Genomic DNA, 16,596 nt, shown 5'->3' on the forward strand with positions numbered 1-16,596 from the left:
GGGAGTCTGCTGCTAGTGGCCGCACAATTCAGGGTGATGTGAATCATTTGAAACCGTGTGACTAATGCCTATGAATCACCCAAAATGTCTATAAATCTTGAACATCACTTTCTCTTGCATTCTATTTGAGTAGATTTCCTTGCTTTTATTGGAGATTAGCTTTTGCATCAAAGAAGAAAAGTCACTTAGACTTTCTATCATGGATACGTCAAATCCGTAATGTCTAAAATGATTCTTGGAAGAAGAGACCGGGCCTGGTTATCTGGGTGGTTTGTTGTGGCATTTAGACACATTGAACCTTTGCAGTAATTTGGAAATCAAAAGAGGACTATGTTTAGCGAGTGGATTACTTTGGCTCTTGTTTAGTTTATTTAAAAATTGTAGATGCCCTTTCTATGGATGTAAAACTTTGAATAATACCAACACTTCCTTATTAGATAGTAACCAACAACTTTTTTTTTTGAAACAGAGTCTCACTATGTCGTCCTCTGTAGAGTGCTGTGGCGTCACAGCTCACAGCAACCTCAAACTCTTGGGCTTAAGCAATTTTCTTGCCTCAGCCTCCGGAATAGCTAGGACTACAGGTGTCCGCCACAACACCCACCACAAGGCATTTTTTGATGCATTTGTCATTGTTTAGCTGGCCCGGGCCGGGTTCGAACCCGCCACCCTTGGTGTATGTAACTGGTGCCATAACCACTGTGCTATGGGCACCAAGCCAACAACTTCTTTCTTACAAAACTTTTGTTTCTATATTGTCACTAAAAAAGTAAAATTCATTTTTGTTTCACTTTCTGTTCAACATTAATAGAAGAAAATTTTTAAAATGCTTGCCCAGGCTGGGCACAGTGTCTCTCTCCTGTAACCTCAGCACTCTAGGAGGCTGAGGTGGTGGATTGCTTGAGCTCAGGCATTCAAGACCAGGTGGATCAAGAGCAAGACCCCATCCCTACCAAAAATAGAAAAATTATCTGGGTGTGGTGGCAAGTGTCTATAGTCCCAGCTATTTATGAAGCTGAGGCAAGAGGATTGCTTGAACCCAAGAACTTGAGAATTTGAGCTAGCAACCAGGGCACTCAGCCTAGGCAACAAAAGTGAGATTCTCTACCCACTCCCAAAAAATAAAGCTTGGCCAAAGAATAGGTATTAAAGGGAAAGTAAACTTAGACTGCATAATCTGCAAGGGACCTAGTATGAATCCTCCATAATCAAATGGTTGGCCTTATTTCCGTCTCTCGGACCCAACAGGGGGGCTGGTTTCACAGTTCAGTCAAGAAGTGTTCAGGGGTGGAAGAGATCTCAAATCACCTTATTTAATCTCTTCTATTGAGAAATGAGAAAGCAGGGGCAGAGAGGGGAAATGTCTTGCCCTAGAAACAGAAAACCAAAGGAGAATGTGGTGGGCATGAATATATCTGAACACCTGAGGCCCATTTTTATAATAACTCTGAATTGTTTCTAGTTTTTTTTCTAAAGAGTGTAATGAAATTCTCAGTAATATTTTAAGACTGCCACATTTTTTAGGAGTTTGTAAATAGATATCACATAATAAAAAGGATATTATGACTTGTAATAAATTTACATGTGACACTGTAGCTTCCAGGGGTGGAGATGGAGAACGTAGAAAAGAACCATTGATTTAGCTCATTCAGTACAGTTCATTGAATTCTCCCTTATATGTGGCAAAGCTAGAAACAATATGCAAGAGGAGAAAATACCAGATAAAAAAGGAAAAGCTAAGGAGAAAATATTTTGACAGGTATTAGAAAAGTTAAGGTATAGAGATTTAAATTGGGGAGTTGGGGGAAAGTGAAGATAGTAAGAGGAAGAATAAGACAATTTTAGGGGCTACTAAATTGGAAAGGAATGGTGACTGCCCAGGGAATGCAGGAGCGAAGCAGCTGTGAGTGGCAAGAGGCTGTGAAGCGAGACTGTTTCACAATAGATTTGAATGCTGACCACCTAGGAGTGGACGGGACTATAGCTTTCCGTATATTCTTGGCAGACAGACGATCATTCAGCCTGGTGCTGCTACTGAGATCCAGTCTGCAGACTGATAATGTAAGTGCAGACACGGAGAGTAAGAGTTTAAAAACTCTGACCACAATAGGACAGAGTAATATTTATCTGTTGAATCTAATGATAAAAGTCTTTGGGGCCTATATTTTTTACGGCTTTTTAATTTCATTTTTCTAGTAATTTTTATGCTATTTTATAAAATGTTCATCTGGGACAGGTTGGAAATATATTTTTCTTTTTCCTCCTATGGATTGGAAATATCAAAATATACCAGGAGTAATCTGAGAGGTACCAACCCCTTGCTATTCAGAAAACAGTCTGGAGACCAACAGAACCCGTGCCACCTGAGAGCTTGCTGCAAATGAGACACTCAGGCCCCACCACTGACCTTCTGAATCAGAAAAGTCTTGTTTTACCTAAATCCCCAGATGATTTTTGTGAACATTAACATTTGAGAAGCGCTAGGCCCTAATCCTTTTAGCACTGGACAGATAAATTTGTTAGAAGGTTCTTCTTCCTGACCGTTTGGGCTTATTGTACCTAGTGTCACCAGAAAAGGTCTCCATGTGACAGCGCTTCAGATATTTAAGGACCATTGTCAGCTACAAATAATTACTGAACATCCTCTCCTTGTAAAATGCTAAGCTAGACTGTACTGTTAGAATGATAACGAGGACTCTGGTCTCAAGGAGCTCACATTTAAAGGAAGTGGTACGGAAATAACATAACAAAGGACAGAACTGGGTGATCTCATGATACGATGTATATCACAGTAAAGTTATTGATACAGTGCTGGGGGGATTTATAGCAGGAGAAGTTATTTTTGAAGTGCAAAGAGGCAAGGGAGGAGGCGCAAGCAGCAGGAGGATGAAGGGATCTGGAAAAACTTGTGGAACCACTGGCTTTGGAACTGGTCTTGCAGAGATGGGTAGGAATAGGGTGTTCAGGGATAGTGTTGGAGGGAGGTGGGATAGGGTGATGGGAAAATTTGGGGGTGGATGTAAGAATCTGAATTCAAACTGTAGTTATAGTTTTGTTATTTAACCTTCAGATGTGTAGAGACTTTCTGGGTATACTAATTTGTTTTTTCATGGGCTTTGGAAAGGATTGCATTTTACTCTACCACCTGCTGAAAAACTGTTCTTTATAGGGACCCTTGTTCATTATGAAACATGTGACAGTAAAGACATCTTAAAAAAAAAAATCCAATGACATGGGTCAAAAACACAAAAAAAAGAATAAAAAGTGTCCTTGTCACCTTTTCCTGTTTCCTTGGTTCCCCTCATGCTACCAGTGTCTGCAGCACTCACACAGGTACAGCTGTCACTTGTTTGAGTATGGGTTACTTTAAAATATCAGGAACTCGTAATTCGGTTTTTCCCTTTTGAGACAGAGTCTCAGTGTGTCGCCCTCAGTAGAGCGCCGTGGCGTCAAGGGACTCCACCTCGAAGCTCCTCTATCTGAAAACCACCCTTAGTTGGTTTAGCAGATTAGCAGCTGTTATCAGTCTGGATCTAGTCAGAAGAGAAAACCAGCCAGTAATTTGAACAGGAATGTTTGGTATTAAGAGTTAATAACTCCACTAGGAGATTGGCGTAATGAGGGCTCGGCTGCTGAGGAGTAAAGAAAACCCTCAGCACTAGGAGGAGCGGCTGTGTGGGAAGCTGCTGCCCCAGAGCTGACCTTGTAACAGGGCACACCCGTGGCTCCACTGACTGGCAGAAGAGCCACATTGATGGAACTTGCTAGAACGCTGTCCTCTAAGGTACCTCGGAAAGCTTTCATGGAAGGTGCCTGAAGGAGGCTCTGGGGAAAACCGCAGGGCCCAGCTGGCAGCTGTGCCCCTCTGGACCTGACGCTGGGAAGGAGGCCGTGTGGGAGGAGCCTGCCCTGCTGCACCCACCAGGAAGCAGAACTCCTCCTACTGTGGTGTCTCTCCACCGTCCTCAACTGACAAAATTACGGAAAAGGATCAGATCCTTTCTTGCAGAGCAAGCAAAAAGGGTGAGTTTGGAGCCGGGAGGCAATACCTTGACAACCAGCACAGTGACAAAGAAATACACATAGTCCTGACATCCTGACTGAAACATCACTAGGAAGACCACTTCCTTCTACTGGTGCGTAGATGTTATCCTGGGACCCCCTCACCATTATCCTGCATTGCCTCCACTTCTTTCCTGTGCTGGGTTGTGTCTTTTTCGTACCCAGAATCCTCATTTTCTCAACTTACTCCTGTGGTTGGTTGGTGGACATTTTCCAACAGCATGATGACAAAGGTTCCACGGGAAGTAAACTGTTTTGTGATCCTGTATAGCTGAAAATATCTTTATTCTCTCCTGCCACTTGATTGATAGTTTAGCTGATTATAAAAATCTAGGTTGGAAATAATTTCCTTTCGAATTTTGAAGTCATTTCCCTTTGGTTGTCTAACTTCCGTGTATAAGAATGAAACCATTGGGGTTCTTGTTCCTTTCTATGTCACCTGTTTCTTCCTGAAAGTTTGCAAGAATTTTTCCTTTAGTATCCTGAAGTATTCTGGTAATATGCCTTGGAGTGGGTCTGTTTTCATCCAGTATGAGTATTTCCTTGGTAGTCTTCTCTTTTTTGGTGAGGGGGGACATTTTTTTGTAGATCTACGGCCTCATAGGCTGATCTTCCAGTTTTCATATTTTCTTATTTTCTAACTTTGTCTTTTCGCTCTCTCTTCACACTTTCTACATGTGATGTGACATGAAAAAGTTTCAGAAGTGCTGCTTCAAAATGTACTAGAAGTTCAGAGCACATAAACTAGGCTTGTTGATCATGGTTCTCACTGTTGCATGACCAAACTGGATCATTTTCTTGGAGTAGATTGATGGCTGTGCCTCTTCAAGTCTGTATTTTTGGGCTAAATAAATATGCCAGAAGAATCTTCATTTCTTGCTTGGAGAATATATATGGATCTGGCTTTCAGCCTTTTAGCAGCAGAGTTGGGGAAGAAATGACTTCTGGCCCAACATTCATTACATACACATTCTCTTAACTGTCAGTTTTTGACATGATACCTCTACCCTCCAATGTGCCTGGCAGCCCTCTCCAGAGACCCTCAGTTTCATACTTCCCAGAATATAAGTCACTTCTCTTCCGCTGGAGCTGGGGAGAGTCTTACTGAACTGTGCACGGAAATTATTTGTATACATAGAGGGAGAGCATGGAAGTTCAACTGTTTCTTTAGACTTAGCCAGCAGTTCTATTGTTAGCTCATCTGTTAGCCCTCCTCGCCCAGCTACTCTGGTATTCCAGTTCTTGAGCCGCTAGGGAGTCTTCAGTACAGTTTAGGTGGTTTCTTGGCTTTGCTCACTGCTAAGTCAGGATGAAGCCTCCTCAGATACTCCCAAGTCAGTCTTGTCAGTTTCTTAGCATATAAAATTTTGTTAAAATTATTCCCTCTTCTGTTTGTATTCAATCTGCCAAAAGTCTGCTGCTTTATTATAGAAGTCCAAATACGAAGGGTGAGTTTAACTTTTTGTTTCTAAGTTCACCCTGTAGATATTACTACTTAAATACTACCATTTGGAAGTGTACTTTTCTTAGAAAGCGTGGTTAGTAGGTAGCAGTTAACATGGTGCCATTTCTGAGATTTAACAGATTTATAATTTCTATCAACAGCATGTTTTAAAGTTTCTTTTACATTTTCACTTAAATATATTTTTTAAAAATCTTACATTTTCTTAGTAACAGCATATTGGGAATATCTTTTAGACCTTGGGTAAAGTACAAGTTTTTAAACAAGACACAGAAACATTGTGAAAAAAATTGTTCTTTAAATTATTCATGACCTTTAAAAAAGTGTTAAGTTTGCCAAAGAATTAATATCAAGAATATATAAAGAACTTCTACACCTCAACATAAGAAGGGCAGTTAATAAAATATGAAGAAGAGCCATGAACAGGTGTTTCGTGGCCACAAACAGGTGAGGAAATGTTCAGCGCCTGGCTGATAAGGACAATGCAGATGACAACAAGAGTGAGGTGCCATACTTTACTTATTTGATTGGCAAAACTTAAGAAGGGTGACAGATTCCAATGTGGTAGAGTTTATGGATCCACAGATGCTCTTATACATACGTAGCAGATGAGGCTGTAAACTACTCCACCTGCTTCAGAGAATAATTTAATATCACAGCCTACTTTGGAGAATAATTTAGCATAACTTCACTCCCAGGGAATACCCAAGGAAAATTCTTTTATAGAGTATAAAAGGAGACATATACAATACTAGTCATAGCAACACTATTGACAATATCAAAGACCTAGAAACAACCCCAGAGCCCCATCAATAGGAAAGTGGGGCATTATACAGCATAAAGAACAAAGAACCTCTGTGATACGCACACTTCTGTAAAGTGAAAAACAACTTCAAGTTTAAAATGTATATATTTCATGGATTCAATCATGAAAGAGAAAGCAAGGGACAGTTGTGTAAAGAATTTAGGATTATTGTCACTTCAGATGATGGGAGTGAAGGATTGATTGGTGGGAGGACTGGTTAGAAGGAGGGTATTGTGAAGGCTATATAGCTTTTGACTTGAGCGGTAGATCTGTGGAGTCATTGTTATATTGTCGAAAATAGATAATTAAATACATTTAAAAAATAAGCTTAAAAGGACTGAGATTTCCACAGTCAAATAGAGATTCATGTACAGGTGAATCTTTGTTTTTTGGTTGTCTGTTTTGTTTTGTTTTTAAGTAGCATTTTGAATCTTAGTACCACTGTTTTATAGTTGGAAGTTACAAAAATATATAGAACTAAGGCTAACAAACTAAATTTTCTAGGTGGGGATCCATATACTGTGAAGTGTCATACTTTATAGAGCATTTAGTACATAAATATTTATAGCTATTTCTGTTCTTTCATAGAAATTTCACATTTTTTTCCCTTTCTTAGGACAAAGTTAAACTATAATCCTCCAAAAGATGATGGATCAACTTATAAGATTGAACTTGAAGGGATATCGGTAATGATTATGAGAGAGATCCTGGATTACATCTTCAGTGGGCAGGTATGATGAGAAACAAAGGAAGGAAGACCTAAGTAGAGACTGCTCAAGCTCAGGGTGAGGGTCTCCTTTCATTCATTATATGACAAAGTAACACTGTCACTTCATTTTCTGTCACTGTGTGCTTTGACTAGTGTCTCCTGCTGACAATGGCACCCCCTGCGTGTCCTCCTCGGGCTCTGCTCCTAAAAGAGAAGCAGGTGAAGTGAGAACTTAGCCCCAGATTTTTCATTTATTCCATTCTGAGCTCCAACGTCAGTATGAGATACGAAGAATGTAGGCTGCTGTCATCTTGTTTGTACCCACACTGTTGATGAGCTTGCTCTGTCTCCAAAGCATTCCTTGGACATCAAGAAAGACTTCCTTATAGATCATTCCCATGAGAGAGGATTCCCACAAATGTCGGGCACCCTTATCATTAAACATTCATGATGCCTTGATCTGCTGCCTCCGTAGTACCAACAGCCCAGCCCACCCCAATCTTTCTTGCTTATCTCCTTTCCTCTCTGTGCCTGCTTGAACTTCTGGAGACATAAGGATACCCATGGAAAAGAGCGATACGTGATGAGATTTTTGTTTTCCTTTGCTCTCCTCTGACCTTCCCACAATCCTGCACTACATGATTTCCAGTAAGGCATGAGGGGTCTTAAGAGAAGTCTTAGGAGTGAATCGGGGCTGGTTTTTTCAACAGAAAGAAGAGGCTGGTGTGTCTGACGTTTGGTTGTGTGAGAAGGCGTGTGTCTCTGTTCCTCCTGAGGTCTCTTCTGCTTTCCTTTGCCTCCTCCTCTTCACTCTTGTTTTACTGTCTCTTTCTACAGGAGCTCTTTCTCCTATGTATTTCTTAAGTATTCTGAGCATAAGGCTCTTTGTCTAAATAGATTCTTTTAGTCCAGAGTCAAACTCAATGCTTTTTCATCCTCGTTGGAGTTTTTGGGTTGATCTCATGACATATCCATTTCTCTTTTCCCTACACACTAAGTGGTAGGTGAGCATATGTATTATTGTTTTTGTTTTTTGAGATAGCATCTCACTTTGTTGCTCTTGGTAGAGTGCTGTGGCGTCACAGCTCACAGCAACCTCAAACTCTTAGGCTTAAGCGATTCTCTTCCCTCAGCCTCCCATGTAGCTGGGACTATTTTTAAGAGACGGGGGTCTTGCTCTGGCTTGGGCTGGTCTCAAACTTTTGAGCTCAGGCCTCCCAAGTGCTGGGATTACAAGCTTGAGCCACTGCACCCGGCCTCATATGTATGATAAATAAATGAATTCAAATTAATTTGAGGGCAGCCTTTGAAATACTGGAGATACTCTGTAACAGCACAAAATCAAGTTTAAGACCAATGTCTTACCTAACTTGTAAAATCAAATCAGTGGCAGTTATTAACATAACAAGTTGTAAGCCAAAAAGAGCTTGGATTTGAAACTTGAAACCTTATTTACAGATTGACTTCTGTTATTTGTTCCCAATTTAAATTTAAAACCATAGTTGCAATGTAAGTTATAATAGACTCCTGAGTTGGCAGTTTAGTTTTATTGAGATGCAATTTAGTGTTTATTCACATGCCTGTATTTGTATAGCCTACAGCTGCCTGCTGTCTTGTGGCTAAATGTAATGTCATGTAAATGGAAAATTTTCCTTTACTTTTAGCTTACTCAACACACTACTTTCCACACTTTTGTTTCTCAGTTTCTAAGATGATTAGCAGTTACAAATTTTTTTGTATCTTCGGTAGTTGAAGTGTAAAATGTGAGGGTATTTTTTGCTGTACTTTTCGTGAAGTCTCTGTCCTTCACATTCTGAATGTAGGGGAAGTACCTGTGCTTTGGAGGACAGAGTTAAACTAGAAGTGCCACTTGAAATCATAGCATTATTTTATAGGCTCACTTCTTCCGTGTGGCCTGAAAACACAGAGTGGGTGATGGAGGAAGCAGCCATCAGAAAATTCAAGACTATCAAGGAAAGTAAACAATCATAATAAGGGAAAAAAAACCTTGTTAGAGATTTATTCCAAAAGGTAGTTTTAAGACCAAATTGTGTCTGTTGACCAACTTGCACCATGTACAGTGTTTATGATCCAGAATGAGGCTTTAGGGGCAGTAGAAGCTCCACTCCTTCAAGGAGCCCGCGTTCAGTATGTCATGACATTCGGCAGAAGAGTGACCCTCATGGATTGGGAGGCAGGATTGTCAGTGGTTCTGGTGCTGGAATTTGAAGAAGTCACCTACAGTTTACCATAGAATGTAAAGTCATTGCCTAAAGTTTTCAGTCATTAAGGGTTCTAGCTAAGTTATAGAAGCGAGCAACATGGACAGCCCTCTTAGAAGTGGGGGTATGGGAGCTAATGTATACCAAGGGCAGAGCTGGGGAAGGTTAAACAAGTACAGGTTTGCTTGCGCGGGAAGGTTTCCTGATACTCTCAAACTCATTTTTTTTTTTTTTTTTTTTTTTTTGGAGACAGAGTTTCATTGTCACCCTGAGTAGAGTGTCATGGTGTCATAGCTCACAGCAGTCTCAAACTCCTGGGTTCAAGCGATCCTCTTGCCTCACCCTCCTGAGAAGCTGAGACTACAGGTGCCCACCACAATGCCCAGCTAGTTTTTCTCTTTTTGGTAGAAGCAGGGGTCTCACTCTTGCTCAAGCTGGTCTCTAACTACTGAGTTCAAGCAATCCACTTACTTCAGCCTCCCAGAGTGCTGGGATTACAGGCATGAGCCACCATACCCAACCTCAAACTCTTACAAAACAAGTGCTAGGTTGAACAATATAAAATTGCCAATATTTGATCAACTGGGATGTAACAAGAAAAGGAAACTTCATGTGGCTCAGCCTAATTAGAGGTTTGGGTGTTAAACGTATACATTCAGATATAAAATAGTTACGATTCTCTTCCAGATCAGGCTAAATGAAGATACAATCCAAGATGTGGTACAGGCAGCAGACCTGCTTCTGCTGACGGACCTTAAAACCCTGTGCTGTGAGTTTCTGGAGGGCTGCATTGCTGCTGAGAACTGCATCGGCATCCGAGACTTCGCACTGCATTACTGCCTGCACCACGTCCACTACCTCGCCACAGAGTACTTGGAGACGCATTTCCGAGATGTCAGCAGCACTGAAGAATTCCTAGAACTGAGTCCTCAAAAGCTTAAAGAAGTGATTTCTTTGGAGAAGTTAAACGTTGGCAATGAAAAATACGTATTTGAAGCAGTAATTCGATGGATAGCACATGATACAGAAATAAGAAAGGTACCTTGGTCTAATGTTGCCTTTTGAATTTATTCATTTTTAATTCAAATTGTAGTTGTTTTATTTCTTTCTGTTAACATGAAAGACTTACACAGTTGTGATCTAAAAGATACCTGTAGAAAAAGTTCTCATGTATCATGAAAGTAGTTAGTTTTTCAGACCTGTCTACAGAGACCCTTGCCATATAGCATGTCAATAAAAATAGTAGCACTTACGAGGAACATAATGGCCTTTTTTGTTTGTTTATTAGACAAAAACAAGATGGAGTAGGAACATAATAGCCTTTGTACGTTGTTTTTAATGGGAAAATGCATTTCAGGCTTATGCTGGAGATTGTAGAAGCCCTGTACCCCCACTCTTGCCTTTGGCAGCCTGGGCTGCTACGTCATCTTCGGGCCAAACCCCACCCTGGGGACTCAGGTGCATGTAGAGCCCTGGCAGGGGGTGGGGAGCTTCAGCATGATTGACAGAATGCAGAGGAGAGCAGGTGGGCTCTGGCCTGTGTGGAGCTCCAGGAGGGAAGGTTCTGGGAAAGAAGGTCCTAGAGAATGTCAGCCTTCAGATCCAAACTGCGACGGCAGTAGGGCAGGGAGCAGAACCGTGTGACTTCATTTTTAAGTCCGATCTTTATAAATAAGACAGTAGCCCCAATTACTGGTTTTTGTTTTTGTTTTTTTGGTTTGTTTTTTATTTAGACAGACACTCAGTATGTGGCCTTCAGTAGAGTGCTGTGGCGTCACAGCTCACAGCAACCTCCAACTCCTAGGCTTAGGCGATTCTCTTGCCTCAGCCTCCCAAGTAGCTGGGACTGTAGGCGCCCGCCACAACACCGGGCTGTTTTTTGCTGTAGTTGTCATTGTTGCTTAGCTGGCCCGGGCCGAGTTCAAACCCGCTGCCTCTGGTGTGTGTGGCTGGTGCCCTACCCACTGAGCTACAGGCACTGAGCCCAATTACTATTTTTTAAGATAAGTATATTAGGATTTAGGGAGTGGATTTCAAAATGTGTAGGTGCACTAATTATTCTTGGTAACTGTTAAGTGCTAATGATTATCTTATAGTTTTTTGAATTCTGTAAGCCTCTAAGTATGTACATTTAGAAACCAGATATGGAGCCTTAGTCTTAGGATGGGTAGTGTTCTGCTTTTCATGGTACTTGGATTAGGAAAGGAGACGGAAAAATTGCTAGTTTGCTTCTGTTCACTGAGACTGCTGGAGGAAACTCCCAGCTGGCCTCTGCCTTAGCTCCTCTGTCCTTAAAGTGAGGGGGTGCTTAGGGCGACTGGCCACTGCGGAGACAAGGCACTATTTGTCCTTTGGCTGTAAAGACTATTGGCTTTTAAAACTTGCGGCATAGAAGAATATACCCTAAAATCACGATTCCAAACCAGGAGTAACTTCCTGAATATAACAATTAGTGAATGAAGGAGTTTCATATTACATATTTAGAATATTCTAGTCAATTTGTTCAAATTTAATGATAAAGCAGCAAATTTAAATAATTCATATTAGGCAATGTTAGATATTTTCAGAGTAATTACTGCTGAAATGATTATGTAGTATACAGGATTTAACTTTGGCCTTTGTATATTTTTCTTAGTATTAATGTTGATACGTTATGGTTTACCATATTGTATTGAGCTATTACTGCATGTAATTCTGTAAACGTGATTAGCTCACAACACATCCAAATGTGTGAAATAAAGCAAATTACAGACTTTTTCCCTCACTTTTCCTATCAGAATGGGAACCTTCAAGGTGTAAAGAGAACTGCTTGAAACTTGGCAGTGATACATCAATACACATGTAGACCAGTGGTTTTTAAAAATTAAACTTACTTATTGAGACTGTAGGAAGTAGAAAGGGCAAGGGGCCAGTGAGGCGTGTCCCAGCAGTACGAGCGCATCCGACTTGCCTGTTAGTAATTTGTTAATAGTCTGCTTTCCATGAGATGGAACACGTATAATATATTCTGGAAACTATATGTTGCATTTTCCATTTTTCTTCCCGTCCTTCTTCCCTCTCCTGCAGGTCCACATGAAGGATGTTATGTCAGCTCTGTGGGTCTCAGGGTTGGACTCCAGTTATTTACGGGAACAGATGCTGAATGAACCATTGGTACGAGAAATTGTCAAAGAGTGTAGCAATATACCACTAAGCCAGCCTCAGCAAGGAGAGGCAATGCTGGCCAACTTCAAACCCCGGGGCTACTCGGAATGCATCGTGACTGTTGGTGGCGAAGAAAGAGTGTAAGCGTGGGTGAGAGGGAGTGCCATGTAATCGAGAATTCCTCATTTTCAGAATCTAAAACAAGATAACAATTAGGTTTTTTAATGTTTCAAACATTCTCTAGTGCTCACACTATAATAGTAACAGTTATGTATAAGCAGAACTATATAAAAGCACATTAACTGCTGATCAATTATTTATTCCCTTAGTTCCCGGAAGCCAACAGCAGCAATGCGGTGCATGTGCCCTCTCTATGACCCCAACAGGCAGCTTTGGATCGAACTGGCCCCATTGAGCATGCCGAGAATCAACCATGGGGTTCTCTCCGCAGGTACCCATTCTGTGGTAAATTTTACTTAGACACAGTATCAAGTAATATATAATTTCAAGGTTATACAGAATGACTCAAAACCTTTTGGAGATAAAATTTTATTATCTCTACATGATGATATTTTAGCGTAGGTCTGATTTGCAAGAGTACGGTTATGAGAAGACTACATAGCCCTTTTTAAGAATGTAGTAGAAAAATTAGCCAGGCACAGTGGCCGGTGCCTATAGTCCCAGCCATTGGGGAGGGTGAGGCAGGAGGATCACTTGAGCCTGCAGCAAGTTACGATTGGGCCACAGCAGTTGTAGCCTGGGGCAACAGATTGAGACTTTGTCTCAAAAAATGAATTATTTGTAGAAATAACTTGATGCCTTAAAGTCTTAGAATATTAAAATTTAAGGCTTAGATGAAGATACTTTCTTTTACAGAAGTTTTTTATTTGTTTCTGCCATTTGCCTGAAAACACTACTAATTTGGTAAATCAAATTTACCTAAGTCTTCCATAATTTTTTTGTTTTAGTTATTTTATGGAGTAGGGAAGGATTTTTTTTTTTAAAAAAAAAAGCAAATTTAAGTCTTGAGATTTCCTATAGAAGGAAGTTTAAATCTGAATAGTAATTCTAGTTGGCCTTCATCTTGATGGTGTACAACTTTGGACAGGATATCCTGCCAGAAGCCACACCTTTAGGCCTGGAGCTTAGATTTCTGCCTTTATTATTCCCAGGACAAAAGGTTTAAATTTTTCCAGATTGGCAGATGCCCTGGGAGCATTTGAGGTTCCTGTGCTTGGCACCCTCTTTTAAGTCCCACTTTTCCCTTCAGTTTTGCTTTGTCTTGTTGATGTCATGGCTTCTGAGATTATTTTTTAAATGTTTTATCTAGCAATTTAGGTGTTTCTTTACAAAAGAATAACCTAATGATAGCAATTCTCTGAATTAGGAAGTTCAACAACTACTCTTGGATCCAGTTTTGAATATAAAGTGCTTGCAGGTGCCCCAGATCTGAGTATTTCGAGATCGTGAATGAGCAGATGTGGGCTGTGGTTCAGAAGTTGTATGAGAATCACAGAGGCTGGGGAATAGATGAACTGGGCGACCCGGCGCTGCCAGGCGACAAGAGTGGGTGGTGTCAGTCTTCCTGTCTCCCTTTCACACTGCAGGGTAGTGGGGATCTACGCACAGACACTAATGAGTGAAGCAAAGTCGTCAGAGTGACTCACAAATTTGGCTTTACCATTAGGGATCAAACATAATCTCATGATAGTCCTGAATCCAGAGGGAGACTGTTGCAGTCAGAGGTTTTTCCAGGTGCCATCTCTACACTTTACGGCATTTATAGGTATTGAAGACTTACAGTTCAGGTTTCTTGTGTGTCTCCTTTGATTTTTGCAGAAGGATTTTTGTTTGTATTTGGAGGCCAAGATGAAAATAAGCAGACACTGAGCTCGGGAGAAAAGTATGATCCAGACGCAAACACGTGGACTGCCTTGCCACCCATGAACGAGGTGAGACCCTGGTTTTGTTTATCAGTTGCACTTTAGTTTGTTTTGCGCTGAAGAGCAGGACCAGACGCCACAGCCCTGCCAAGCCCTGGCCTGCTGCACTCTAGCCTGCCCTTCCTGCCCCTTTCCTGTCCCTCTTGCCCCTTCTTACACCTTCTGGGAATGCTCTGGGAACCTATGTGTTTGCTCTCCCCCTCAGAGCTTCTTCCCCCAGGTGCCTGAGTGGCTTGTTCCCTCACCTCCCTCGAGGGACTGTTCCTGCAGCACCTTCACAGCAGGGCTGCCTCCTGTCCTTCAGCTGCCCCATCCCCCTCTCCTCAGGCCACGTCTCACTGCCTCACAGACTAGGCAGTTAGAGTTTTTTATCACGAGCTCTTTGATGGCGGAGATTCTGTCTGCTCTGGTCATTGTTGTATTTTTGGTGCCAGATAGTGCTGGATGCATAGGGATCACCAGGCAAACGTCTGCCAGTGATTGAGTGTAGGGCTTCTGTAATTCCAGAGAGCGTCAGCCCGCCTCAGCCCTCCTGCAGCCTCTCCCACCACAGCTGCTTCATACTGCTGTGGTTTCATACCCATTGCCGTATAAAAATAATTTTACTAAACCAGAAGGTAATAATTCTTTTTCTCATAGTGAGCTATTGTGGGTTAAAAGGTAAAGATTCTGCTGGTGAATTCATCACATATTTTGTAACTTTGTTCCAAGAAATTACTAGCTATGGGTTCTAGAAGGATGGGCTGCTAGGGAAATAAGAAATATTTAAGAAGCTTTATTAGAAGAACTGGATTTGAATGTGGTACTAGCTTTCAAAATGGTAATTGACCTTTTGTGTTCAAAGATCTTTGATGTCTTTTCAGGCAAGACACAACTTCGGGATTGTGGAGATAGATGGAATGTTGTACATTTTGGGAGGAGAGGATGGTGAGAAGGAGCTGATCTCCATGGAGTGTTACGATATTTATTCTAAAACCTGGACAAAGCAACCTGATTTGACCATGGTTAGAAAGGTAAAAACTGTATTTTGTGATAACTGGTTTGTGTACAAATTGGATTTTAAAGTTAGTGTTTTCTTCATTTCCTAAATATGGCTTTAATTCAACTGATAGTGTTAAAAGAATTAACATTAGAGAATTCCGTCTTTATTGGTAGCTTGTTTGTACTGTTATGAGCCACACACATACTCCTCAAGATAGGAACGTGAGTGTGTGAGAGGGTTTGCCCTCATGGTGGGCTGTGTGGGCCACTGTCCTGTGCCCTGGTCTGGGCTTGAGAGAGGCTTTGTGAACGCGCCAACCCGGGGAGCAGGTAGGGCTTCCCAGCCAATCGTTGTACGCATCATGATGGATTGGGGGAGAAACGTGAGTCTGCAGGTAAAGACTACCGTTGCTTACTGCCTGAGTGGGGTGAAAGCTAATGGCTCACCTCAGATGTTCAGAGCGTCGTCATCGTCTGTATTTATACTCCCTGTTGTAGGCAGAGGGTTCTCCATCAAGCCAGCGCTTTGTCCAGTGCTATGGGCACTTTACATCTTTGCCTACAAATGTCTTCCCCAGTGGGTGCCCTTTTAGCTACATTATTCTGGACAGGAATTGAGAGACACCTTATTTCCATGGATTCTAAATCTTGGAATCTTAAAGGTAAAAGAGTAGGATGGCTGAAAAGCTCTTTTAAACATTAGGATTCTTATCTAGCTGAGTGAAATGATATTGAATGGAGTAAGGGCTCCATTCCTGAGGATGAGCGATGTGTATATTCGAATTACCTGCTTTTCTTATTTTGTTAAAGTCCTGCATTGTAATACTGAACGCACCACTGTTTGTTAGAAAGCAAGTCTTAAAAGTGTACTCTGGACAGGTTAGCACTTGTTCCCCTTGTAATAAGCATCGCCTTTCCCCATTGCTTCCTCCTTCAGATTGGCTGCTATGCAGCTATGAAGAAGAAAATCTACGCCATGGGTGGGGGATCATACGGAAAGCTCTTTGAGTCAGTGGAGTGTTATGACCCAAGGACCCAGCAGTGGACTGCTATCTGCCCACTGAAAGAGAGGAGGTACGTAACCGTGGATATGGACTTTGCGGTCCCCTTACTGTTCCCTGGGTCTGAAGCCCTTCACCTTGACTTTTGCTTCTCTTTTCTTTCACAGTAACCTTTTATTTGACTTGATATTTTTTTTTTTTTTTTTTTGGCCGGGGCTGGGTTTGAACCCGCCACCTCCGGCATATGGGACCAGCGCCCTACTCCTT

General features: G+C 41.5%; 1 protein-coding gene across 7 annotated transcripts in view; it reads left to right on the forward strand.

Moving 5' to 3' along the window:
* The window catches only part of GAN (gigaxonin), a 60,584-nt gene that overhangs the window by 17,812 nt on the left and 26,176 nt on the right, over positions 1 to 16,596 (forward strand). For all 7 annotated transcript variants that reach the window (XM_053609244.1, XM_053609294.1, XM_053609283.1 and 4 more), the window contains 7 exons: positions 6,946 to 7,060; positions 9,948 to 10,298; positions 12,327 to 12,544; positions 12,734 to 12,855; positions 14,244 to 14,356; positions 15,211 to 15,360; positions 16,266 to 16,402. In XM_053609244.1, coding sequence (XP_053465219.1) covers positions 6,946 to 7,060; positions 9,948 to 10,298; positions 12,327 to 12,544; positions 12,734 to 12,855; positions 14,244 to 14,356; positions 15,211 to 15,360; positions 16,266 to 16,402 — 1,206 coding nt within the window. The remainder of the gene's footprint in view (positions 1 to 6,945; positions 7,061 to 9,947; positions 10,299 to 12,326; positions 12,545 to 12,733; positions 12,856 to 14,243; positions 14,357 to 15,210; positions 15,361 to 16,265; positions 16,403 to 16,596) is intronic.

Source organism: Nycticebus coucang, chromosome 2 (assembly GCF_027406575.1).
Source record: "Nycticebus coucang isolate mNycCou1 chromosome 2, mNycCou1.pri, whole genome shotgun sequence".
NCBI classification, from domain to species: Eukaryota; Metazoa; Chordata; class Mammalia; order Primates; family Lorisidae; genus Nycticebus; species Nycticebus coucang.